The 26,351-nt window shown below is 44.2% G+C and overlaps 2 protein-coding genes across 2 annotated transcripts; both read left to right on the top strand.

Moving 5' to 3' along the window:
• Window positions 1–8,280: 8,280 nt before the first annotated feature.
• APOLD1 (apolipoprotein L domain containing 1) lies at window positions 8,281–13,123 on the top strand. Its single transcript, XM_074826868.1, has 2 exons — window positions 8,281–8,365; window positions 10,513–13,123. The coding sequence occupies exon 2, from the start codon at window positions 10,518–10,520 to the stop codon at window positions 11,256–11,258; it is 741 nt and encodes a 246-aa protein (XP_074682969.1). The 5' UTR covers window positions 8,281–8,365; window positions 10,513–10,517; the 3' UTR covers window positions 11,259–13,123.
• Window positions 13,124–17,243: 4,120 nt separating this feature from the next.
• Window positions 17,244–26,288, top strand: DDX47 (DEAD-box helicase 47). Its single transcript, XM_074826861.1, is given in 13 exon segments — window positions 17,244–17,313; window positions 17,316–17,395; window positions 18,153–18,246; window positions 19,671–19,859; window positions 20,522–20,593; window positions 21,145–21,263; window positions 22,134–22,205; window positions 22,330–22,446; window positions 22,575–22,721; window positions 23,007–23,144; window positions 24,869–24,939; window positions 25,463–25,592; window positions 25,686–26,288. Coding segments are annotated over 13 exon segments (1,407 nt in total). The 5' UTR covers window positions 17,244–17,258; the 3' UTR covers window positions 25,809–26,288.
• The last annotated feature ends 63 nt before the right edge of the window (window positions 26,289–26,351 follow it).

Raw genomic sequence — 26,351 nt, 5'->3', positions numbered from 1 at the left:
GGCTACAAAATAATCTGGGAAAAGCTGTTTTAACAGCTAAATTAAACATGTAGCCACATGTAGCCTGTGAGGAAATAAAGAGGAGATTGTCTTCCACACAAGCATCTCTTGTGCATAGTACTTGTGTGGACAGTGATCCTGATATAAGCATGAGTCAGAAGAGTGGTCCTTGGTAATCTAATTCTTCACTGGGGCAGTTTAGGGTTCTCCTTTCCCCAGAGCTCCAAATATCATGGAGCTCAAAGGAAATGGTGTTAAGATGGTCTTTTTTACAGAATCTTCCTTGAAAATACTTTTTTGGGTATTTCAGAGGAGAATCCCCTCATGTCACCCCAGTAATTTGCAGAGCATCTTCTGGCAATAAGAAGCAAAGTGTAAGGTAGAAGATGTTCTGGATTGCCCTCAGTGACAACAGGATTTATCTTGGCTCCATCCAACCTGGGGAGATACAAACAACTTTACTGTCCTCTATAAGTCTTATCCTAGGCCCAGCTCAGCTAGACCCAACAGCCAGGTCTCTCTTTACTATTTGTATCTGGGATGGGTTAGAAAAAAATTAAAGACTAGCTAAGGAAATATATTTTTAAAATTTTTGTTTCCTTCTTTTGTTTTGTTTTGTTTTGGGGTGGGCTGGGGTTTTCTATATTACTGGACTGGTAAAAAAGAGGCACTACCTGATCTTTTCAAGGGCTGTATTTGATCAAACACTAACAGAGAGGTTTACTACCCCTCCAAGACTTTGCAGCTCCCAGAATGATGCCATTTTTAGAAAATATTTTTTAAAAATGCATGTGTTTTTAAACCATGGGGTCACTCAGCCATGCCCTGCCCTTATGGCTTCTGCTAATCGTGTTGGGTGTATCTGCAGATGCAGGGAAGTGCATTCTCTCCCACGTTTCCTTTCCTCCCTCCTATGTCCTGATCATTTGTTCAGGAGGGTGCTGGAAGCAGGCCAAATCCACCTGGGACAAAAGCATCTGCTGACCAACCCTGTAGTCTCATGAAATTGATTCAGGGACACCGGGCAGCAGAACACTCAGGCACGGCACACATCTGAATTAGGAGCCTGGGAGAAACGCCAAGCTCCCATCTCCATCATGTCCTGGCTCTGCAGCTGGCCAGTTTCCCCTCTTCTGGAAATGCAGGCTCCCAGGCCTCACAGGGAGTGGTGACTTGCTCTTGCCAGATCTCCCATTAACAGATCTGGTGCTGTGTTTGAAATATGCCCTCAGCTCCTTCGTGAGACTACCACTCCCTCTTCATAAATTTCCCTTCAAAGAGTTTTATATTACTGACAGCTATTCTTTCTGATCAGGTCTGGGGAATGTGTAATAAGTAATTTCTGAGGCCCTCGCACCAGGTGTTAATGCTAATGTTAATGTTAATGCTAATTAATGTTAATACTAACAAAGGTACAAAAAGATCTATCTGGCTTTTAGTGAGGCAGCATTTCCCTTTCTCCCTCCCTCTAAGCACATTGTCAATAGGACAAAATGTTTCTGATTTGGACCTCCAAGTCTAGTGGAAGGTGTTCCTGCCCATGGCAGGGGTATTGGAACTAGATGATCTCTAAGGTCCCTTCCAACCCAAACCATTCTATGATACGATTCTATGATAAGATTATTTTTCCCAGCCCTGGTGACTTACCAAGAGGAATCACCTTACAGCTATCATATTTTGAGAATGGAAGACCTGACCTGAAAATAAAAGTCCTGGCTTGACAAAAATAGTAATGATTTGTGAATTGTTCGTTTGCTTTGGTTGTCCTTTGCTTTTAGTTCAGATTTAGCCATTTAAAACTGAATTTTAGTCTCCCTGGAACTAGAAGAAACCATTAGGACTGTGATGCAGCAATGTTATCCATCAAATGCTTTCTTTGCATTCCCAAGTGCAGCTCTGCAAAGCCCTGTGTTCTTCTGGACATGTCTGGCTTGTACATACATGTTCTCTGCTAATCCTGAGAATGTGGCAGATAACTTGTCACTCATGAGCATGAGTGGGGACCACATGCCATGCACCGTGCAGTGCAGGATCACCAAACCCATGGACTTTTCTTTCCCTGATCCCACACAGCTAGCATAAGGGTCACTCTATGAAAGGAATACATTAGCTGAAAACAGGCAAAAGAAAATACTTCTTTATACCATGAGTAACTGGGAACTTCTGGACTTTACTGTCCCAGGAGGCAGTGGAGGCAGCTGGCATTAGCAAGGTCAAAAGGTACCAGCTAAATCCGTGGGCAAGAGTGGCCTATTATTGCAGGGGATGTACCACTGCCACCCACAATCTTCCACAACAGCATCGCCTACTAGCACTCCAGGACGCCAAGTGCTGGGTTACAGGGACCATCTTGGCCCAGAGCAGTCCCTGTGGGACAGGACCTTTGGAACTGGAGCATAAAACTAACAAACATGGGGGACATCGATCAGGGCAGGAGAGGGATAAAGAATTGCTGTCTATAATAAGTCACGTATTACAGAGCAGGTGCCTGAAAGCGGTGGATTGAACCAGCCTTTGGGGATGGCTGTTTCTTCTCCTGGCTCTAGAGGGAGCTTCGGAAAGTGAATGAGCTGCCTGCATGTGAATCTCTGAAGAGGGCTGAAATTAGGTGAGATGCATCTCCGTCTGAAGTTCAAGGTAACAGTTTGTAACTTTTCCTGGACTTCTTTAGGCCCTTGTGTGTCTGTCATGTTTCTACGGTGCCAGATGGAGGGGTTAATCAATGCAATGAATTCCATTATTTTGTTTTCATCACAGTGCATTTTTTATATGGAATGTTTCCTATTGAACATTAATCCTGTTAGTAAAAGCTTAACCATATGAAATTAATAATAATTAAAACAAAACAAACCCCTCAAAAACGAATCTTGCAAGTGTTTTAAAAAACTCTCAAAAATGTCCAAACCTCTCAACTTTGGGTTCATCTTCTTCAAATGTAGCATCAGTTTCTATAAGGACTGTGGATAAACTCTCTTATTTCACGATGAAGGAATGCAAGTGACACATGACTGTGACCATTTCAGGACAAGTCGAATCCTCCTTTATGAAATTTGAGGGTTTTGAGCTGAAAATTCCTAACACAAAGTCAGCATCATTGATAAAACTGGTATGTAATTAATATGCAGACCTGCAATGCAGCCTCAATCTATCCAAATCGCTCCATCTCCAATACCTAAATTTGATTGCAAGTTCTCTTATCTAAGTTATTTTTCAATGAAATGCCCGTGTATGTGAATATTAAATATGTCTCTTGACTAGCTGCAGATAATGTACAATAGAACAATTTGGTTAATTTGAAGAAGCAAGAGAAGAATTAAGATTAAATGAAAGCATAAATTCTAAAAACATACTCCTTTTCTTTCATATATTAAAAAAGAAATACTAAAGTTCATTAAAATAGTAAAATAGTTATGTTTTCTTTGTAAAATTTAAGTCAGAAAACATCAGTGCACTGAGACCCCACACCATCTCACAATTCTTTGGTTTTATTTATTTACTATTTTACTTTTATTTATCTATGTATTGGTTCAATATTAGAGCACAGCACATTTGAAATTGCATTTCCCAGCCACTGCCCAGGTAGCTGGTAGGGAAGTGCACAGAGATGTGGGGTGAACCCAATCACTGCAACTTTCTGGCCTTGGCCAGTGCCAAGTACAGAGACAGGATCGAGAACTTTTCATTGTGCGAATGCAGGATGATACCAAATCCAATCTTCCCGATAAAGGTATGTTTTCCTAGCCCTTCCCTCCACCATGACTGATTAGTGAATTGTTGCTTGGTGCTCTCAAGCCTCTGAGTTTAGAGTTTTTCTAGGTACCATCAAAGCTGAGACTTGTTACTTCATCAATGGCCATATCAGAGCAATTGAGAGCAAGAGTTGAGGAGCAAGAGATAGCGAGAGTATGTCTGTTAGAGATCATTAACCCAGACAACAATCTGCTACTGGTAGGGGGCAAATAGGGGAGCCAGGTAAAAACTCTTCCTGTGCTGCCTGATGGAAACACAGACACTCCCATTTCCTAGCTAATAAATGCTACATCTACTCAGTAATCTGTTATCCCAAGGCTTCCAAGACTGGTTTGGGGGATTTATACCTGAGTCTTTCCAGCCCATTAGTTTAATTGGTAAAGACATGTTGGGACCATGCTTCCAAGATGAGCTGATTTTCCTTCCCATTCAAACTGTGGTCCTTGGGAGCACCTCCCAGACCCACTAAAAACATGTCTCCTTCAAGAGACGTGTTGCAACATGAGCTCGGCCATCAAGAAGTCCACAGGAAAAAAGCCACAAAAAAACCAGGCTACCTAATTTCTATTTTTCACCAAGCTATTAGGTTTCTTTGCAGTTCTGGAGACATGGGAACGATTCTCTAGTCTCTACAGTGCTTGTCGGTACAGGAAGCCAGACTTGTTTATTGTGGTGCTGCTGCTGCTGCCACTGCTGAGACACTGAAGAGAGAAAAGTCCTCCAGCAGCACTGGTCTCAGCAGAACCTGCATACAGCCGCACTCAGTCACATCAGCTGTGCCATGAGCAAGGCTGGAGACACATGGCTAAGTGGGGAGTTGTGTTTTTGTATATCAGAGAGCGAGCCTTATGCCATACAGCCTGCATTGAAACATACAATTAACGGTGGCAAATGGCAGTATAAACCAGTTTGTTAAAGTCCGTTGCAGAAATTCATTCTCTATGTCCAAATAAATACTTGATCTCTGCAGACAGTGCTGGCAGTGTTTTGACAAGGCAATTTAGTATGGTATTTTTGTCACATGAATGCCTGCTCACAAGGCAGGACCAGGCACAGTCAATGCACTCAGCTAACATCCTACTTAACTGGAACTAGCAAGAGGTGTTTCCATCCCACAGGCTCTCCCATTCCCCCCACCCTGCCCTGCTCTTCATAACTTTCTCCAAGCCCAGCTGAAGTCCCACACACACCAGTGACCAGAGCCCAGAGCAGCCTGTCTTAGTCTGGAATGCTTTCAAAAAATTAATTTTGATCTACTGATAAGGTTACTAAAAGCTGATGCAGCCCTTTTTGATCTAATTTGCTTTATTTGTTTTAGTTTTGGCCTATTCAAGTTCCCACTGAATTTGAACAAATGTCTTGCTGTGAAGAGTTAAAGTTTGTCATCAATTCAACTGACCACAGGAAAAAGAAAAAAAAAAAAACCAAAAAACCAACAACTTTTAGCCCCAGGATCCAGCAGTTAAGGTTGAAAGTACCAAGCATGACAGAAATCCCCTGTTACAAAGATGATACCGGAATGTAAATGTACACAAATTTATTCAATTATTTGATAAAAAAAAAAGTTAATAAAGGAAGTATATCTTTGAAAGTCCAGCTTCAAATGTTACACATTTACATTCAAATGTTACATTGCTCCAAACAGCTTCAGAATAAACACTTCTGCTATATATCCCTTCTGCTGGAGAGAACAAGAGCAGAAAGACCAGTCCTTTCTGCCAAAATCCACTGGAAGGAAGAGAGCTGAGGCAATAAAACATCCTTCCTTCCCCTTGCTGGTCATCTGCTCCAACAAAATGCCTTCAGGGCAGATTTTGCATGGGTCTGGCTTCTGCCCATTTCAAGAGGATGTGGCTAGATGGGAAAGGGTGGAGCAGAGGGACCATTTTTGGCCAGGGCAGTTGTGAAACACCTGCTGTGCCCCTTCTACCCTAAAGCCCAAGTACTTTGCAGGCCGAGAATGAAGAGACTGCAGTGGCAGAGGGATTGGGTGAAAACCTACAGCAGGCAGGATGGGGAGGCCTTTGCTAGCTTGCAGCACTACCCAGTGAAGGCCACACCTACCCCACAAGCCTTGACATCCCTGGTAGCTAAGATTCACTCCAGGCAGGCCCCTGGAACCTACCTGATGACTCAGCAGATGTGCTCACATCTGTGCAGATGCACTAATGGCATTGAAAACCTTTCAGTCCCTGGGAGGTGGTCAGAGAAGATGCTCCTCTTCCATCCGGCTCCCATTCCTAACTGCTCACCTTTGCTAGAGGGAGTTTCTGTAATTATCAGTGGGAGAGAAGACCAGCACATCCAAAGGGATGCTTGTGAGAGTGTCAGCAGGGACGAAAACAGATCACAGCATACTGCTGTAGGGCAACTCCCTAGGAAATAATGTTTCTTATTCTAATACACATTCCTCTTTTAAAATCAAGTTGACATCCGTAGCTCCCTACGGGAAGTCCTTACTTCCTCAGTATGCATCTCATTATTGGAGTGGATTATGGGGAAACATTCTCTTTAGACAGTGAAGGAGCCCAGGGATGACCCCTGTGAGAAACCATCCTAGGCTGAGACCAATATCTTATCTTGTGTGAAGTGCAGGTCTTTCAGTGTGCAGAAGACTCTGTGAGGGAATACTATAAAAAAATGAATTGTCTCTTCTGCACTCTAATCATGTCCTCGCCCACACACTGAGCATCGCAGGGGTTTCTGCCAACATTTTGCAGCTGAGTACATTGACAGAAGAGCACTGGGAAAGGAAGAAGAGCAACCAAAACTGTGTCTTCTTCTCAGGCTCATTCTAGATCGCTTTTTTTTTTTTCTTTTCTTCATTTTTTCATTTTTAACAAAACTCACTGTCTGAACAAGGACATCTCTGCTGGCACAAGTCCTAATGTAGATGCAGTTACACTATAAAAGCCTATTCTATTTGGGAATGTGCAAAAGAACTCTTGTGTCTATCAACTGCAAACCTTCGCCAAGGCAGATGCGCTCCAATTCAAGCATATGTTTGCTAAAACAAAGGGAAGGGCTAAAGCACAGTTTCCTTCAGTGTCAAAACTCACCTTCCTGTTAACGTGCAATGTGTACAAAGTGTAACAGACCATGATTGCTTATTTAAGCATCTTCAAAACAATATTTTCTCTTTTCAGGTCTGTGACAGGTTGAAGTAGCTCTTCAATGTTATTTATTTGTTCATGCCCCATCTCACGCAGGTTCACCCCCAACAAAACACTTGACATACTGTTTCACAGTCATTTTAAGATGATCTAAAACTAAACTTCTGTTAAAATTAATAATCCCAGCCTTCTCCTCTCCCTGCCTGCTGCCTCTCAGTCCTTATCCCTTCCTAAAGTCAGCTCCAGAATTGTGTGGCTATGCATCTCATCATTCAAGAGTAAAGCCTCGCCACTCAGTGACAGCTAGGTAGCTTTCAGATTAGCTGGGCCAGGGGGACACTAGGGCACAATCAGAGGTTCCCTGTCAACAAACAGCCCTGAAGAGTAAGAAGCCACCAAGCAAGAAAGTAGATGCCCCGTCTTCAAGCACAACTGTTCAAAACAGATGTCCCTGGCACCACAGGCCCTGTGTCAATAAGGACACATGCCGTGTTGGTCTAAGGTGGGCTGCACCACTTAGTGCCTTCAAAAAATCCTTTTTTCCTGAACCCATCCAAAGTATCTGTCTTTGATTAAAGCTGACCCCAGCTCGGTGTAAAAGGCAGCGCCAGGAGTATCACTTAGGCTGTTCCTCCCCAGTACATTCATAACTTCCTCCCTCTGGCCACATCTGTATGTGGACACAACTGCCAGGCAACAGCAGGCAGCAAAAGAGAGGATCTCAATGACCCTTTCTTTCTGTTCATTGATTTCTGGGCAGGCACCTTAGGAAAACAATATGGTTGTTTCTCAACCATCACGGTGCCCATAGTTAAGAAACAGCAAAAATACAGGGATATCACTCCTTTTGCAAGATGCTGCATGGTTTTATCTACTCAGAAGGAGAAGGAATGGGAATTCAGAGCAATCATCTTGCTGTGGAGCTGCTTCCCTTTTATGGAGTGGAGCACTGCCGGAGCTCTCACACAGCACTGCTGTGCTCCAGCCAGTCACACACACACGATTGTCCCAAAGAGCTGAGATTTTAAAAGTACACTGGCCTTGAATGAAGTAGTTGGCTGACTGATGATCCACTGGCTCTAAACCTGTGGTTGGGGGAAACTTCAGTCATCAAGCAATTGGCGGCTCCAGCACAGAGTAAAGTCAGTTACTATTTCAGGGAAAGGAAAGGCAACTGTTCCCTGGGGGGAATGGCTGAACTAGCTCAGCGCCAGGAAAAGGCTGAGATTTTTAAAATTTTTTTTCCCCCTACACTTCAGGAAAAGCAAACACACAATGTTCATTTGCAGGGATCGTTTCCTGAACATGATGTGTGCTCGCTGTCCCGCAGGTCACTTTCCAGTGTGTCACATCCTTCTGCACAAGGGAGAGCAGGAAATGGCAAACTCCCAGTATGAGGCAAAGCATTCCCATCACAGCAATTGGTCCACAGGAGCTATAAATTGGTCTCCTCCAGAAACAGATCAAAATTTGTCTTTGGGGAGGTCAGCTGGAAACTAAAGGTAAGTTTGAACCAGTATTTTTTGTAGTCTCTCAGTACTGTATTAGGAAAGTGTTTGAAGGTTTTGGACTAATGTATGCATTTATTATTGGGGAGATTTTTCTCTAAGAGCAGGAGTTGGTTTTGTTTTCCTTTCTGCTGACATAAATCAGTGTATTCAAAAGACATGCATCACTGTACGGCTTATGCTGTATATTGAATGACTGTTCTACTAACCGCAGTGAGATGGCCACTGTTATTACCTGAGACTGTTCTCAGCAAGAAAATCTGCAGAACAAATTGTTAAGAGGCTACAGGAATCGATATATTAATGATCATCATATTGATCTATTGTTAAGTTATTGATGATATGCTCATTGTTCATTTTAATGCCGGCATCCATTTAGCTTAGTGTTAGTCCTTGGGCTTTCAGCTTCATCTCTGACTATAGTGTAAAAAATAAGAGGATGCTGCCTCCAGCTAAGAAAAGCACAATGTACTAAGTGGCTCAAATGGCCCCATGATACCAAGAGAGACTGGAGTCATCATTCTGAAGGGCATAGGGGGAGGTCCTAAAGGTTTCTGTGTGAGATGGGTTAGGACAAATAGAGGGAAAAAATTGCAGTGAGAATTATTCACTTACACACTTCAGGATGGAAAGACTCTTTATGGTAGAAGGTTTCCTCCTTCTGAACCACAGGGATTCTGCAGAATGAAAGCCCCAAGGATCCTAACTATATAGTGTGCCTGTGTGAGGGACCAGGCACCTCCAGTTCACACTGTAGAGAAGACTTAGCAGTGAAAAGGTGGCTTCAGCAATGAATAGTTTTGCTTAGTTGGCTCTCGGAGAGGGTCTTTCTGCTACAGAGACTTCTTTTGTCTACGAGGGCATTATGGACTGCAGCTTCTTAGCTCCATGGCTAGACTTTGCTAGGTGCAGACGCAGCACAGTCTTGTGCACAGTGCAGTGTTGTGGAGCACAAAAGCTCTGCTCCAACCAGACAACTGGCAATGCTACATCACTCCTGTTGCCTCCTTTGCCTCAGTTGCCCTATATGTAAACAGGGTTAAGGCTTTCTTTGTAAAGCACTTTGCAGCCCTAGAGCAACTTGCAAATGTTTATTGGAACATTGATTTCTACCCTTGTAACAAACAACAGAGACAGCGAACAGAGATAGCCTAGCATCAAAACTCTGAAGATTTACCCTCTCGAAGGGAAAACACTCTTCCAGGGGAGGTTGCCATAGCCAGCAGTTTTCAAGCCTTTTCTATTCACAAGCCCCTGCATTTCTCCTGTTCCCCCATCCCCAAGGGAGTGCGCACTGAAAGTGAGCTCACTTTTCTGATGCACCCTTCTTATAAACAAGGTCCATAGGCCTTCTTGCCACTGTCACTGGGGATCTACTACCATAGGTTGGACCAGTACCACAGAACAATGGTTCCCATCTCTGTCCAGATCCTGACGCCAGGTTACAATAGGAAAAAAATGCTGCAGGACCTTGAGTTGCCTAGGCTTAAAGAAAGGATGTTCATAATACCCATGTGAGGCATCAATGAGCTTCTCACCTCCTAGAGAGAAAAGTCAGACCTTGACACCCCTCAGCTGCTTCCCTCTGTCCTCCTTTAATGGGAAATGACCCCTAAATAGCAACCCGGGATGGGTGGATTTCACCTCCTCAGAACCTGACTTTTCTTCTGAAAGATGCCCTTGAATATTGCAGATCCTCTGAATCCCATCATGGGGACAACATATTAGTTCTGGCAGCATTAATGCTCTGGGTGCTGAGTCACTTAATCTCAAGGGAATTTCTGTCCCCAGGGTTGGAAGAGATGTTTTGTGTCTTCACAGAGGTAATAACAACAGCACATCTGACTCCAGCCCTTAAGATATTTTAGTCTTCTCAAGGAACAAGAAAAAACATTTAAAAGTTCATCTGTCTTAAAGTTACAGGGGAATATGGTAATTAAATGTACCTGTGTGTATGTGCATGTGTGTGTGTGTGTACGTGAGTGTGTACGTGTGTGCAGACAGCAAACCTTTCATGTAGCTGGATGAAGAAAAAAAAACAATTGGCTGGATGCCATCCCTGAAATGGTGGTCCAGGCTGAGCATGTCTCATGGGTTTTTTTAACATAAATCCCAACCCAGCCTTTTCTGTTTCTGGACAGAGGCCATGGAGAGGAACGGTGCTGCTTTTCCCCAAACACTAGACCCCACACACCACTTCCACATAGCGCTGCTGGATCAGAGACAGAGGCTGCGTGGCCAAATTGCTCACCTTCACAAGGTGGCTCGTAAACTCAACAAGCTCCGCAAAAGGTCCCTGATTGCCAATGTCAGCGGAAGCACCCTGACTGCTGCAGGAGCAGTCACAGCCATTGTGGGGCTGTCCCTGAGCCCAGTGACGCTGGGAGCCTCTCTCCTGGCGTCAGCTGTGGGTCTGGGCCTGGCCACAGCCGGGGGGGCCGTCAGCATCACCTCCGATCTCTCTTTAGTGCTCTGCAATTCCCGGGAGGTGAGGAAGGTGCAGGAAATCGCAGTGACTTGTCGGAAACAGATGAGGGAAATACTCGGCTGCCTGGAGTTCCTCCGCCGTGGGCAGGGCCCAGGGGACCCCACACTGCGCCAGTCAGAGAAGAGGGCCTCCATCTCACTGTACAACTCCGTCTGCTTCATGGTCTTCTGCGGCTCCCACAGCTTCCTCGTGCCAGAATACACAAAGGAGGTCACAAAAGTGAGCCAGGCTGTGCTGAAGGCCAAAATCCAGAAGCTGGCTGCCAACCTTGAGACCTGCACCAGGGCAATGGATGAAGTCTGTGAACTTCTTGAGTCCAGGACAGAGCTTTCCCCATGCACAAGGAGACTCAACTTGGATGCTAAAACCACTGCTGAGATTCTGAGACCATCCAGCTGAAACAATGTTTGCCCAATAATTAAAACTGGGCTTGGAGACATTACATTATTAATTGTCACCGTTAGCACTGCTACCTGTTCCTATCATAATATTGGTGGTGCTAATCCACACAGGTGTGCACATCTGTCATGTGCCTTATCTATATCTGAACACAAACTCCTTCCTGATAGGAAGCTAAAACTTACACACACACACCCCCCACCAACTGACAGTAGCACCTGATTCAGGTTGGAGGTTATGATGGACACGTGGACTATTGTGCACACAGCAGCAGATTTCAGAGCCTGAAGGCAGGGGTAGGTGGCTGTTCCTCAGACCCATGTTTCCCCAGCCATCTCCCCGGCCCTGCTTCCCCAAGGCAGCAAAAAGAAGCAGGTCAGGAGCCTGGTGAAACCCGGGCAGTCCTGGTGCTGACTGAACCTGGTTTGTAAATAAGTTATGAATCTATGAATGCTAAAAGGGCTAGGGTACCCTCAAAAAGCCAGCAGCTGCCAATTTCCAGCAGACTACAGTCCTATTACCAAGGTACATCTGGAAAGGCTTTTGAAGGAAAGAGCTCCAGATACGACAGACTGTATGGATGGCCCATCATCCCAGGGTGAAATAGCAGGGCCAGAAATTGTTATCCCTTTTAAAGAAAACTCTCCAGGCTGAGAACTGCGATCTTTGTGTTCTATTTATTTACATAGGATTATTTTAAGGTTTTGATATTGTATTTAAAGATGTATACTTTTTCTCTTCTATAAAGAGGCCTCTGCTCCAAAGGAAAGCAGCTGTTCTTGGAGGCAAAGCAAGTCTGTGGCATGTGAGAGCAAGTTACCTGTTCTTTGGCTATGAGGGAGGGCAAGTCCCTGTAGGAAAAGGAAAGCATGGCCTGAATGCTGGTAGTTATAAAATAGGTGAAACACAGTCAATCAGGGACAGATCTTAAGAACCAAAACAGGGAGAAGGACAGGTCAGTGACCCTGGGACAAGAGCCTGCCTCAGGGCACTGGTGGAAGAAAGCAAGGAGGGAAGCATAGGTTGGTGTTACTGGACTGAGCTGGAGCCCAGCTGTGATGGGAGCACATCGGAGAGGTGGAGATGCCACTCTCCATGCAGTCAAGCAGCCTGTGAGACCCACAGTGGTTTGTCTGTGAGGGAGGAGGCAGCACTCATGGAGAGGTGGACATACTCCTAGCAATGCTTCCCAGGGAAGGCTTCATGTTAGCAAAATATATATTGGTACTAATACTCAAGAGGGGTGCAAAGGAGGAGGATGATTCAGTGGCAGAGCATTTACGAAGCAGGAGGAAAGACGGGGACCCTGTTTCAAGTGACTGTTCTGCTAAATATGTCCTTTGTGATTTCTGACCCCTCAGTGTCTCAGTTCTCTGTCTAAAAATGGGGATAGTAGCACTTCCTTACCTCACAAGTATGTTTCTGGGACAAATACTGAAAAGTGCTCAAGTATGGTGATGATGGGGATCAAGTCAGTACGTGGAAGAGGTACAAGGAAGAGACCCCAGAAACTAGCTTGAGACGACTAGACAAGTTAATGCAGGGATAATTCCACGTCCACAAGTATGCACCAGTGGATAAGGGAAACTTCCCTGCAGATGTATGAATCAAAGTGATTAGAAAAACTCACTCTCTAATTCTGTAACACTGAGCAAACTCTTAGGAAGGGCAACACTCCATCTCACAAAATTTGAATTCTCGTTCCCTTTTGTCTCTTCCTCTCATGACATCAGCATTTGTTTTTACACATAAGGAGAACAAAAGCTTTGGTCCCTCAGAGTGTGACTCAGATGCTTGTAATGCTCAAGCCTGTTTGCCAGAAATGAACAAGTACACTGCTAGTTTGATTAAATAAATATGAAGCACTTTTGTGTCAGTGTCTCTCTGGACACGTGCATGTGATCACATTTCTGCCCCCTGGCTCACCCTGGTCCATTTCATGCTCCAGGCACTGGAGCCAGGGAATCGATATGAACAGCTGGACATGTTCAGAAGGTGAGAATGGAAAATGAGGTCATCAACTCCATGCCACACAGCTGGCATTTGTGTATGAGTGTATGTGTTTATGCCTGTGTGAGTGCATATCCTGGTGTGCACATTAGTCCATGTACACTGTGGATGTTGGTCTCTGACATGCAAACACTGAGGTGTGTATGGGTGAGCATGTAAGTGTGTTTTGGGAGTGTGAACTGCACACTATGCAAAGGCAGATACAATGCAAATTTTTTTCTAGTGCTCCAGCATATCACCAGCTAACTCCACCAGATCAGTTACAACTTCACCAGGCTTCTGAGATGGCTGGTTTTATCCTCACAAAGAAAATTATGTAACATATATTTCTACCTCCTGCCCAGTTTTCTGGCAATGCAGCTTTGTCCACACATCCACACACAGGGAAGAGCATAGGAACAAAACCAGCTCTGAACAGACTAATCTAGTTGGCAGAAGGATCTGAATTTGAGAGCTCAGATCTTCACAAGGGCTGGTTTTCTCTGCTCAACACAGTCCTGCACTCCAATCATAGCTGCTGTTTCAGCAGCTGGGGACAAATCAGATAATTTGGTTCCCATCTCAGCCACACAGGCAAAAAATTCTGCTTCTGTTTTCCCCTAGGCTAACCCTTCACTCAAAGTCAGGATCTGAGTTGTTGCACAGCACTGCTGTGCAAGTGTAATTGAGCCCAAAGTACCACACCCTCCTGACCAGGTCTCAGCACAGTCCCCTCCCTGGGTTGGTTTGCTAGGAATGCAAAGGGAGGCTCACGCGAAGACTGGGCCTTGCAGGCTGGAAGATCTCTAATCCTACACAAGGCAGAGGACCTGTGTGACTTCATTTGCTCCAAAACCCATCCAGTGCTCTTGGATACTTTCTAAGCCAGGTTGTCCTGTGAATCTAAGTCTAAGCCCTCACAACTCAACTACTCTTGATCTAGCAGCTAGCAGACAGGGCAGAAGGTGATCAGATCCTCCTCACCCAGCTCTGAGCATGTCTCTCTCCACCCATGCAGTAAGCACTGGATCTCGTGATACCCTGGGGAGCCAGCTTTCGGAGCTGTGCTGGCAGAACTCTACCAGATTTGGGGGTAAGATTCATTTCTTACTCCTCTTCCTCCCTGAAACAGCTCACTGCTGGGTCAGATGAGCACCAGAACTTGTACCAAGAAAGCACCAGAAGCAAGTGACCTGGGCTAAGACAGGGGTTCACCTATGCCAGTATTAGTATTGGCTTAGTTCCAATATTGTGACTCCCTTAGAGTCACAAGCAACATTTGGGAAAACTGTCTTTGATAAGCGGGTTTTTTGCTAGTAGTTATATTATTTACCCTTCAAAGTAGTAGATATGCTCGTGGAACCCTTCCTTTGGTAGCTAGGCAGCAGGGGGAGAAGGGTATGTGTGTGATTTGATGTTTAGCCTGGGCTGGCAGTTATGAAGCCTGGCCTTCTGATGCCATTTTTACCCCCCTTTTATCAAAACTGCTGCAGGGAGGAATGATTCAATGTAAACATAATTTTAACACAAAGTCCCATACTATGTTTAGAAAGCATAAAAAGGTGTCTATGACAAAGGACCCCAAGTAAAGTCAGGGAGTCAGGATATCCAATAGTCTCCCAGAGGGTAGACAGGACCATTTACCATTAACTGTGACCTACTATACACACAGTCCATCTTGTCTTATTATGCATCCCTTATGAAACAGTTGGCATTATACCTGCACTAAAATTCATCTGCTGCGGATGCTCCCAGCCCATCTGCTCTAAGGAAGACTGAGCCTAGCCCTGAGTAGGGCTAGGGACGTATTTGGTCAAAAGCAATGTCTAAAAGCCCTGGAGTGAAAATTTCTAAATCCAGTATAATCTGCAGTGTGCTGAAAAGCACAAAAAGGGAATCACCATTTAGAAGTGGTATTTGTTTTATCACACGAGTGCTCCCAACAGCAGTTCAGGACAGGAGGGAGCTTTTATTCAAATACATCTACTGACAAAAGGGAATTACCCAAACTGGAATTTCACCAGAAACAGCTCCTACCATATTATATGGACAATGAGTTCAACAAAAAATCACAAGCAGTGACTTCCCGTCACATCCCCAGCTCCATTTCCTGAGGCATCTCAGTGACCCTTATAAGAGTTCATGTCTAAGTGCTGGCCAGGCTTAACCTTTAGCACTAATGATATATGGCAAACTCATGGCTCAGACTGCTGTAATTTTTGAAACATATGATCATAACTAGAATCTACACTGGGTTTTTCTTTCTGAGTTTTTTTGGTGTTGTTGGGTTTTTTTAATTTATTATTTTAAAATCATTGCTCCTGAGCACAGTGGGATGCAGGAGTTTCATTTCCACTGCTGCCCAGTGAATTGTTTCAGGTTTCCTCTCCTTTCCCTGTCACGCAGAGAGTTTGTTCGGATTTCCTCTCACTTTCCTCATTGTTCTGGGAGCAGAGGAAATTGCTTGCTTGGAATCCAGTGACAGATGCTCAGGTACGTCAGCGTTTCCACTGCGAGCACATCCAGCCAGGCTTCCCAACCAGCAAGAGAGAGGGAGGTCTGCTCAGAAATGCAGTCATGCATTCCACTTTGCAGTTGGCTCTGCTGTCCTTTCGAAGCCAAAGCTCTTGGATACATTAGCATCCTTTTCCCTAAAACAAAGGAGGTTCACCTAGCTGCAAGGTTGCTCCTCTGCAATCAGCATTGGGACTACAGATCAGAGGCACCACACCCAGACCAGATGGAAACCAATGAGCTCAGGAACTACCATCACAACATAACATTCTGATGCTGCTCTCCGTCAAAGGGCACTAAACCCATCACCATTTTCACCTCTCCCAATGCACTTGCAGGGCCCCTGCCTGAGTCTCAACTGCAACTATCAAGAGAGCTGGGGGAGTGTTTGCATCTATTCCCATCCCCTATTACATTATTAATTACATTATTACATATACATATATATACACATACACAGTACATTATTACATTATTAATGTATTACATAACATGCTGTGAGTTGCCACAGTTCAGTTTATTTTATGTATTTCTGGCACTTCAAAGTTGCACACTGGCAATTACCATAAACAAGAAAACAAGGTGGAACAGTGACAGTTCTTGACTTTTCTTTTTTTCCCCTCAAAATGTTTCATACTAGCACTTCTGAATAAGTTAATTTGCTCTTTACATGTATTATATCTGCAAGTTTATATATATTCCTGTATTTTTGTGGCAGGCTAGCTCATTTTGTCTTGTTCTTTCACAATTGTAGAATTTATGAATAGAGAGCACCATCACGCACACTGCCTAAGCAATGCTAATGCCGAGCTGCAGGCCAAAGGCTTAGCCATTTGCGGTTAGTGCCAAGCACGCAGGTTTTCACGCAGTTTTCACACAATTCAGTGTGCTCTTATCCCAATACAAGTGGCTACAGCTCCGTACCTTCCCCTTCCCTGGAGACCTCTCTGGAGTTCGGTGAAAATCCACCCACAGTTTCTAACTTAGCAAAGCACAGCACTTGTCACAAAAATCACCCCCCCCTTGCAGAAGCGTAATCCCAATTAAGTTTAAAGAAAACAAGCCTTGAACACATTTAGATGAAAGGCCTCCTCAAATGTGCTAAGAGCCTTGTGCAGAGTCAGGATGTTTCCACAGACATGGCAACTCAGCCGACGTCGGCTCGTTTACATCGGGAGAGAAAATGACTGCGCTTGGTGCCCCGAGCATTACACCCACTTCCCAGAGAGCCGCGCTCTGAAGAACTCCGGAGGCAGAAGACACCTTCTGACCTCAAGAAAATGAGACCGCCTGTACCTCATAGCAGCGCTACCACCGTCGCAGCACTGTGACGGCGCGGCAGCGCCGCCCGCCCTCTCGGAGCACCGGCCCGGCTCCAGCCACCGCCAGCAGCAGCAAAAGCGACCGCCCCGACGGGTAACGGCCGCCGCGCGTGGCCGCTCGAACCCCACCCCGCCCGCTCCCATTGGCTCTTTCCTACGAACTACAAATCCCCTAATGCCGCCGGGGCGGGACTACAACTCCCAGAGAGCTCTGCGCTTCCCGGATGGGGACTGTCTAAAATGGCGGCAGGAGATGAGGAAGGGCAGGCGGCGGAGCCGGAGGTAGAAGAGCCACGGAGCTTCAAGGATCTGGTGAGGCTGGGCTGGAGCCGTTTCTTCCCTCGCTATTCCCTCTCCTGTTCTGAGGAGCGCCCTCCTGCCCCTGCTGCTCTCTGCCCCCGTCCCGCGTATCAGTCCGGGCGGGCGGGAGCTCCTCGCACAGCGCCGTGTGCCAGGCCGTGCCCCACACCGCCCCGCCGCGCTTGGCACGGCGCCGGGCTGCGGCCCTTCGCAGGCTGGAGGCGGCCTCAGACCCGGCGGAGTCCCCGGTGCGCGGTGGCAGACGCGTGTGCCGCCGTCGCCGCGTCGACTCGCGGGCGTGGCGTGGTGCTGTGCCCGGGCAGGAGCTCTGGTTTATTCAGGCCTCTACTCCGGTGAGGTTGACATTGCTGCTCCGGTCTGCGCTCCTCAGCCGCTGCCTGTATTTTCAGTTGTGTTACCTTGCCCAGGCGTTTTCCTTTTTCCATGCTCATGGGATACCCTCAGAGCAAAAGAGAGACAGCTGGGTGTGTGTGGAAAGTTCCTTGTGTAAACTAGGGAAAAAATGACGAGTTTCTTACTGATGGCAGTCACCTCTAACAGTTCTGAGGAAATCTGAAGTACTAATGGACGTGGGGATCACTGTGCGTAGCCTGCCCTTTTGGGTAGTTGCATTGAGGGCCTGATGAGGTTTGTCTCTGCTAGAGATGAGCTTGACTCTGTTGCTGTATGTATTTAACTTAACTATGTGATTTAATTTAGGTCTCCTTGGTGATGTCTGTTTCCCTTTTCTCTTTTCACTAATGTTCAGGGAGTGACAGATGTCCTGTGTGAAGCTTGTGACCAGTTAGGATGGAAGATGCCAACAAAGATCCAAGTTGAGGCTATTCCAGTGGCTCTCCAAGGTGAGCAGTGTGCTTCTCTGATCCAGAATCTAGGGATGCCCTGGGAGCTCTATGTGAATGAATTTTGCTGAGTGAAAAGTAAGTGGCAGGGATGTAAGCATTCTCACTTCATCATTGAAGGTATCTGTCCAGAAGTAGTCTCTTTGTTCATTCTGGTGTCCTTCCGAGGTTGAGTTTGGAATACTAATTTGCCCTATAACACTGCCTGCAATTGCAAACTTTCAAATGGGTAAAATGGGTTCTTGAGTGTTCACTACTGTTGTGTAGTTCCTACACTCCATGTTAAATAAAATTATTGTTAATCACTTGAGCTGCTAGTCTACATTGACCACTTTCTTTATGAAATGGTCAGGGATACACAGGAAACTTCTGATAGAAGTGTGTGTCTGAAATTATAGGTGCCTTAACTGATTACATAATTTATATAATCTGCTTTGCTGTGAGCAGGCAATTCTTTGAAATTAGATTTCTGGAGTGAGTAATAGCCAAACCACGGTGACTTTCTGTAAACATTCTGGAATTACAGGAAAATAGATTACTGAATTCGGCAAACATTTCTGCCTCTAGAATATTTAGTTTGTGTTTCGGGTTTTTTTTTTTTAAAAAAAAAAACCCTAAACACTGTTAAGCAGGAACAGAACAGCGTAGTGACAGAGTGGGAGTAAACTTTCAGTGTCTACTCTGTCCTAGTACTTAACTGTTGTCAGACTCTTCTACTCCACGTACAAGATTCTCTTGAAAAAAGCAAAAATAAGATTGCATTCCTGAGAACTTGTCTCCACTTTAAGGCTGTTAGCAGTATGTTCTTCTCAGATGTAGGAGTTTAGGACGTCAGAATGATTTCTACTGATGAATTCTACCCTGTTGCCTGTACTGGTTTTGGGTAGAGGACTTGCTGTTCTAATCCTTCCTGCTGCAAGCTGGTTTAGATTACTCTCTTAGTCAATGGCACAGAATTGATTTTGGCTTGTGGAAAGTGAGGTTTGGTAGTGCTGTTGTCTTGTAGTTGGTATGACGTAGGTCTTGAACACGAGTCTAATTCCTTGTAAGCCAGTGAACAGGCAACAGTTGGTCTAGACTGTTTACCCAGATAGAAGCAATATGCTGTAAACTGACAGATTTGAGAAATAATAAAGCTTTTTTTGAACCTGAAATTTGTATGAAAACCTGTGTATTGGCAGACATTTAACTAGAGAATGGAAAGGATCGAGACTGTAATTATTGTACAAATGAAGTCACACTCTCTGAAAGTGCTGCAGAGATGTCCTGAAATTCTTTGGTTTGACCCTTTGTTCTTTATTACCCATTGTATGTCTTTTTCTACACTTAGGGAATTCTTGTGCTTTCTTGCACTGTGCTTTAAAGACTTCTTTCTCTGGTCTAGATTTGTAAGATTTTTTTGTCGTCTTTTGTGCTCCATGTAGGCAGAGATATCATTGGACTGGCAGAAACTGGCTCTGGAAAAACAGGAGCCTTTGCTTTGCCAATTCTTCAAGCACTGCTGGAAACACCTCAGCGATTATTTGCTCTTGTCCTCACACCAACAAGGGAGCTGGCCTTCCAAATCTCAGAGCAGTTTGAAGCTCTTGGATCCTCCATTGGTGTCCACAGTAGTAAGTAGCTTTGTGATGTTGGAGCGGTTTTTCTGAAGACTGAAGTTTGTCAATTCTAGATTGCAAAGGGAAAAAGTAGAGTATTTTTATGGAGGGTTGAACAAAAGGTCAGAAAAGTTCGTGATATGGAAGACAGAGATCTGGTGTCAGGTTTGGGAAAGAAAGACTGTATGGTTTCTCCTCATGGAGTAGTATGCAGCTTTTCTGCATTTTATGTTCAAACAGTTAAAGATGGAAATAGAAGAGAATCTTCTCAATAGTGAGTTTGTGTCCTGTGAAATTGCATAGAGCTCTTCTCTACAGTGTCATGTAATTTAATCTTTCCTTCAGACTGTTGTGTTGGCTCTTTAGATATTCTCTACAAACATAAAACCTTTGTGGGTATTTTTAGAATTCCTAGATTTTCGCAGCTGAGTTTAGCTGAAAGGAATATATTCTGCCTGTAGCTCTTCAACTGTGAAAATAAAATACCTGGGGCCAGTAAGGACATAATTATATGGCTTAGTGGGCCTGGGAAGGTCAGGTGTGCTAAAATAAAATGAATTATTGTAAAGATAAGTAGCCTTTCATTTGTACAGACTTGTGGCTGTCAGGGAATAGGAGGAAACACTATGGTGCCAGGGGATGGCTGAGAGATTCACTATATTCTATTTGTCCTGCAGCGGTTATTGTGGGCGGAATTGACACGATGTCTCAATCTCTGGCCTTAGCCAAGAAACCACATATTATAATTGGTAAGTTAATGTGCTGGGAGTACAGGGTATGAGTATTATCAAACTGCAGTTGTCCAAAGAAAGAGTACCAAAAGCTTTTGTGTATTTGGAGAAGTGAGAGTACATCCTTCATTTGTTTTCATCCTGAGATCTGAGTACTGGCTTGTTAATGTTTCTAAAGTATACACCAGTAACAGCCTTGCTGCTAGAAGCTCATTCCAAAGCATTCCTGCTAGACTGTCTTTGGCTTTTTTTTTTCATTCTCCTCAAGTATTCAAAATGCTGGTCTCATCCTTTTCAGTACAGCTCATCTACAGTCTGTTTTGGTTTGCGTTTTATTTTTTTTTTAGGGGCAGAGGGGGAACCGAGGCCATTCTTCAGCAAGTCTGACTCCATTAGTCTTATTTCAAAACACTCTGAAGATATCCTATCAAAGAGTCCTTCCCACAAAGAAATCTGGCTTTAATTCTCTTAGGCAAAGAATCCCATTTCTGTAACATATGACTCTCTTGCCTCTTTGTATCTTTTCCTTTGCTTTCGTTCTAAATTTGCTCTCTTGATTTTGTTGGTAGCAACCCCTGGCCGTCTAGTTGATCATTTGGAGAACACAAAAGGCTTCAACCTACGAGCTCTGAAGTTCCTAGTGATGGATGAGGCTGACCGGATTCTTAACATGGATTTTGAGACAGAGGTAGGAATCTGCTAAAAGAAGAGTTTGGAACACCAGAGGAGTCCCCTTAAAATCGCTTCATACAGTCACATAGTAAACACTGAGCTGTTCTGTAGAAATTAAGAGCAAATTGTAACTAAGATCTAATAACTGCACAAAAGTCTACAGTGGGAATATGTGATGGTTTAGCTCCTGCCGGGGTCTGAGACCACGCAGCCGCTGCCCCTCCCCCACAAAGGGAGTGAAATACAAAACTCTGAGACTGAGATAAGGAAAGGTTTAATACAACAGGGCAACAGCAACACAACAAACAGCAACAATAAGAATAACAGTGATAACAATGAACAGAGCAAAGTATATACCGATACAGCAGTGAGAGAACCGGCTGCGCCACCCACACGATCCGATTCTTCCCGCGTTCGCGCCAGGATGTGACGTCAGCATGATATATGAATAACCCGGCTAGAGCTTCCCCCCCACTGCTGGGGAAACTTAACCCTATCCTGGCTAAACCAGGACAGAATAGAACTTAACAAAGTTCTGCAGAGCACTAGCAAGACAGTAGAAGGCATTTTGTCTCTGAAATCTGCTGGTTTCTCTGGCATGCCTGACATTGACACAGTTAGTGTAGAACACTATCACATGCATGTTCCTGCAGGAATATTGTCTGATATTTGCACTGCTTATTGGACTTCTGGAGTTCACAATGCCTAATTATCAACAAGCTATCAGCTCACACCTTCCCTTTAGAAGAGGGGAAACTTGTTCCTACTGTAAGTCTAAGTTGCGCACATACGTTGCTCTTCATTTGGATGATGGTTACATTTGGAGGAGGCTTATGTCTTGATTGCTGTTGTATTCAGCATTTCCATTTCCTTTCTATTTTTACAGGTGGATAAGATCTTAAAAGTGATTCCTCGAGACAGGAAGACATTCCTGTTTTCTGCTACCATGACCAAGAAGGTGAGAGCAGAGTATTCTGCTTTAGTTCTGTTTCCATCAGGCTATACTGTTGACTAGACTGTACAATACAGGTTTCTGACAAGATCTCTGTCCATCTGGTACTAACTTACATTGATCTTCCCAGGTTCAAAAACTCCAGCGTGCTGCTCTGAAGAATCCTGTTAAATGTGCTGTTTCTTCCAAATATCAGACAGTTGAAAAACTACAGCAGTACTACATTTTCATCCCCTCAAAATTCAAGGTAATGTCACTTCTGTTTCTTCCCTCTTCTGATTGTGTCTTGTCTTGCTGTTCCCACATCTGCCCAATATCTTGTCATCTTCTCTGGCTTATGCTTACTTTTTTTCTGCTCTGTCTGTTTCTTTACAGGACAGCTACCTGGTTTATATCTTGAATGAACTAGCTGGAAACTCTTTCATGATATTCTGTAGTACATGTAACAATACTCAGAGGACTGCTCTACTGCTCCGCAACCTGGGGTTCACTGCCATTCCTCTCCATGGGCAGATGAGTCAGGTATGGGCATACCCTACAGAATATAGTAGACAGGAGACACTTGGGAAGTGGGCTACACCATACTGAGTCACAACTACCTTAGAGAAGCTAGTGGACTGGACTGATCCCTAGAAATGTAACTAATGTGAATGCTGCCACTGATTCTGTAGTAGTTCAAAAAGAAATTAGAGAAGTGAGATTTTTGAGTAATTTGCCCCAGTTCTTCTGTACCAGTATTTCAACAAGAGCATATTAACCAGAATAAGCATTTTTCACTCATTCCCTTTTTGACCTCCTCTCTTCCAGAATAAACGCTTGGGCTCTCTAAACAAGTTCAAGGCAAAGGCACGTTCTATTCTGCTGGCTACTGATGTTGCAAGCAGAGGTCTGGACATCCCACATGTAGATGTGGTGATAAACTTTGATATTCCTACACACTCTAAGGTAAGCTAGTCTGTGTGCTGGCTGAGAACTTCTGGTCACCAGGAGGCATAATGAAGCTAGACAAAGGAACAAAGACACCTTTTCTCTGTTCTGCTGACTGGAAGTCTAGTTCACACTTCTGTAGATTAAAAGATGTAGTTCAGCCTCTGCAGTTGAGTTGGTATCTCAGTTTTGTTGGATGGCCTCATCTGGATAGTAGAACTGATACCGTAAGTGAAGAGGGGAAGTGAGGGACATTCTGTGTCTTTGTATTTCTCCTCAGATGTCGTGGTAGAGACGGATACGACAAGCAATTGATGCAGACAAAATGCCCTCCACTTTATTATCTACGCTCTTCTTCTATATATGCTTTACAAAGCTGTGTGCTCATTTAGTTGGTTACACAGTTGTTTTTCAACATTGCTATTGGTTGGCTTTTACTCTTCTTCTCTGCTCTTTAGTACGTGCAGAATTGCGGCTCCTCCATCCTACTCCCTTGCTCACAGTTCCTTTTATCTTTATACTTCAGCAAACGTCTCCCTCTTCAAGGGTACACTGGAATCTTGTCAAGGCCAAATTCTTCTTCAATCAGGCTGCTGGCAGACCCGCTGCCTCCCCCAACACTCAGAATGTGCGTGTTACTGTATTACGTTAAAGGGCTTCTAGACTTTGAAAATAGTTTTAACGTATTATTAGTTTCAGGTAGTAATCTCTGTTCCTGTGGTCCAGGTCTGCCTTAACATTTCAAACTGTGTTTAAAAAAAAAATTCTCCCATTACGTTCAATGAGGATTTGATCAAGAAAGATGTCTTTAGTATATTTTGCATTCATATCACAAAAGTACAGCAAACTGAAAAAAAATGAGTTACTCTACCTTACAGAAAATGTAGTGTTATCTTAGGAGTGTGACTTTGTTTGCCAGCCTAGTTTCGGAAAGCATACCAACATGCATTTCAGGAATTGCTATTTTTCTTTATAATGATTGAAGATACTACACATCGCAAGCAGAAGAAAGTATGGTGGTTCTTTTGAAGACACTGCTTTTGACATTGTAAAAGGACAAAAGTGAAAAAAAAAAACCAAGTTGGGGGCAGCAGCTTGAATGACATTGTTACAGTTTTTGTGCCCCTCTCATCTAACCATGTCACAGAACACATCCTTTCTCATGATGCTTCCTTTCTCCACAGATCTAGCATGGAGAAGGGAGTATTTTATTTTCCATAATGCAGTATAAACCCTGGAAAATAGCCTAGAACAGTGTAAACAGAAGGCACTCAATAGATCAGATGCTTCCAAATTGTTCACATTCATCCTCCCTTTCACTGTGCTTGACAAATTTAAATCTTCTTGCCAGACAGTTTTTCTGGAAGACGCTTATATAGAGCACTAGATCCCAAGACTGAAAATGCAGGCATTGACTCACTTAAAATATTAGCTTTCCAAGGAATTGATTGTTCATTAGCAAAGTCACATATTGCAACTTTTGTCCTGCAGTCTTAATAATTGGAGGTGGTCTTCTCCTTTGAAGGAGAAGAATTCAAATGTTGAAACCAAAGGTATGTTTCCACAAGCTGGCATCTTCTCAAATCCTAATGCTGCACACAGTCCTGAGTATTTAATCCTGGCTGTATTTTTTCCCCATTTTCTTGTTCTTTCCTAAAGAAAAATTATATGGACTGCTTTCCCATAACTTCTGTTTTGTTTGGTGCACATATCTTCTTGCTTACCAAGAATATTATTTTCAGGATTACATTCATCGTGTTGGGAGAACAGCTCGAGCTGGGAGATCTGGCAAATCTATCACCTTTGTCACACAGTAAGTGTTAAAATGTGGCAGACGTATTCTTCCCAGATGTTTTCTGCTCTGAAACACATCTGACCTCATCCTGGGTGAGAAGAAAATACTACTTCTAATTTTGAGGTGCCAGTGGATTTATTTAGTTAAAGGGGAGAGAATTTGGGGTGGGAAGGGAGAAAGGTCTAGATAAATTCTAGAAGCAGGCATGTAATGAGCAGAACTGTATATAACTTGGTTGTATAATATACATACATTTTTGTAATATATAATGCAGGTTAAGTAAGTGTGGCGTTTTGATACATACTGAAGTATTTGTCTAAAAAAAGTCTTTGCAAAACACTTCTGAACAGAGGTGAGCTGAATACAGTGAAGCCATCCCAAACGATGGCATCATTCGGATGCTATTAAGAGTTGCTTGTGAGACCATCAGCACAAGCTAACAATATCTGTGGGCTGGAGATCAGGGGTGATGTCTGTGGGTGGTGACAGCTGAAGCACTCTCAAAACAGCCAATTCAAACTGGTGTCTTGTCTTTTCTCAGGTATGATGTAGAGCTGTTCCAGCGCATTGAACACCTGATTGGCAAGAAGCTGCCAGCATTCCCCATGCAAGAGGAAGAAGTTATGATGCTGACAGAGCGTGTGGCTGAGGCCCAGAGGTTTGCTCGAATGGTGGGTGCTGACTTTTTGTCCCTCTACTCACTGTTGTAGTCTGAATTTCCTCAGGTGCCAGAACTCTTGGTCAATCTTTTGATTGCATTGCAGGAGCTGCGGGAGCAGGGAGAAAAGAAGCGATCTCGGAATGATGATGATGATGACACAGAAGAAGCTATCGGTGTCAGGAATAAGGTGGCAGGTGGGAAAAAGAAGAAAAGGAAAGCCTTCTAGTTCAGTATTTGGACAGACTTTTTTTATTTTTCTCTTTATGGCTACATGAGCTCAGCAAAAACAGTCTACCAAGCTTGTGTCCAGTGGATTTTTTTCAGAACTACTTAGGGAATTGGACAGTCCACCTGGAAAACAACTTCCTCTCTTCTGCTTCACCAATTGCAGACTGAGCTTGACTCACTGTGGTACCATGGGACCAGTCTTCTTTTCATAGACACCAGACCATCACCTCTGGACCTGAAAGCAGCTGTGGTCTGGCCCTGCTCATTCACAGAGAGGTGCAGTGTGAGTGCAGCTTTCCCAGTGCTGCAGCCTGTCTCACTACCCAAACTCACTGGTCTGAGGTCAGACAGGTTTGTCAGAAGAAAGAAAAAAGTTAAAAGAAGCAGCTGAGTTTTCACAGCACAGCTGTGATGCCCTTGCCTTGATGAAGGGACAGGTGTTGTGGAGAGCTCCAAATATATTTTGCTTAATTTTAAATCTGCCTGGTTTTCCTTGTCTTATCACTGACCTGTTCTGCTCATTTTGAATATTGGCTCTGCC

This window comes from Strix aluco, chromosome 5, assembly GCF_031877795.1.
Source record: "Strix aluco isolate bStrAlu1 chromosome 5, bStrAlu1.hap1, whole genome shotgun sequence".
NCBI lineage: Eukaryota > Metazoa > Chordata > Aves > Strigiformes > Strigidae > Strix > Strix aluco.
The sequence above is the reverse complement of the archived record's forward strand: the minus strand, read 5'-3'. Positions and strand labels throughout refer to the sequence as shown.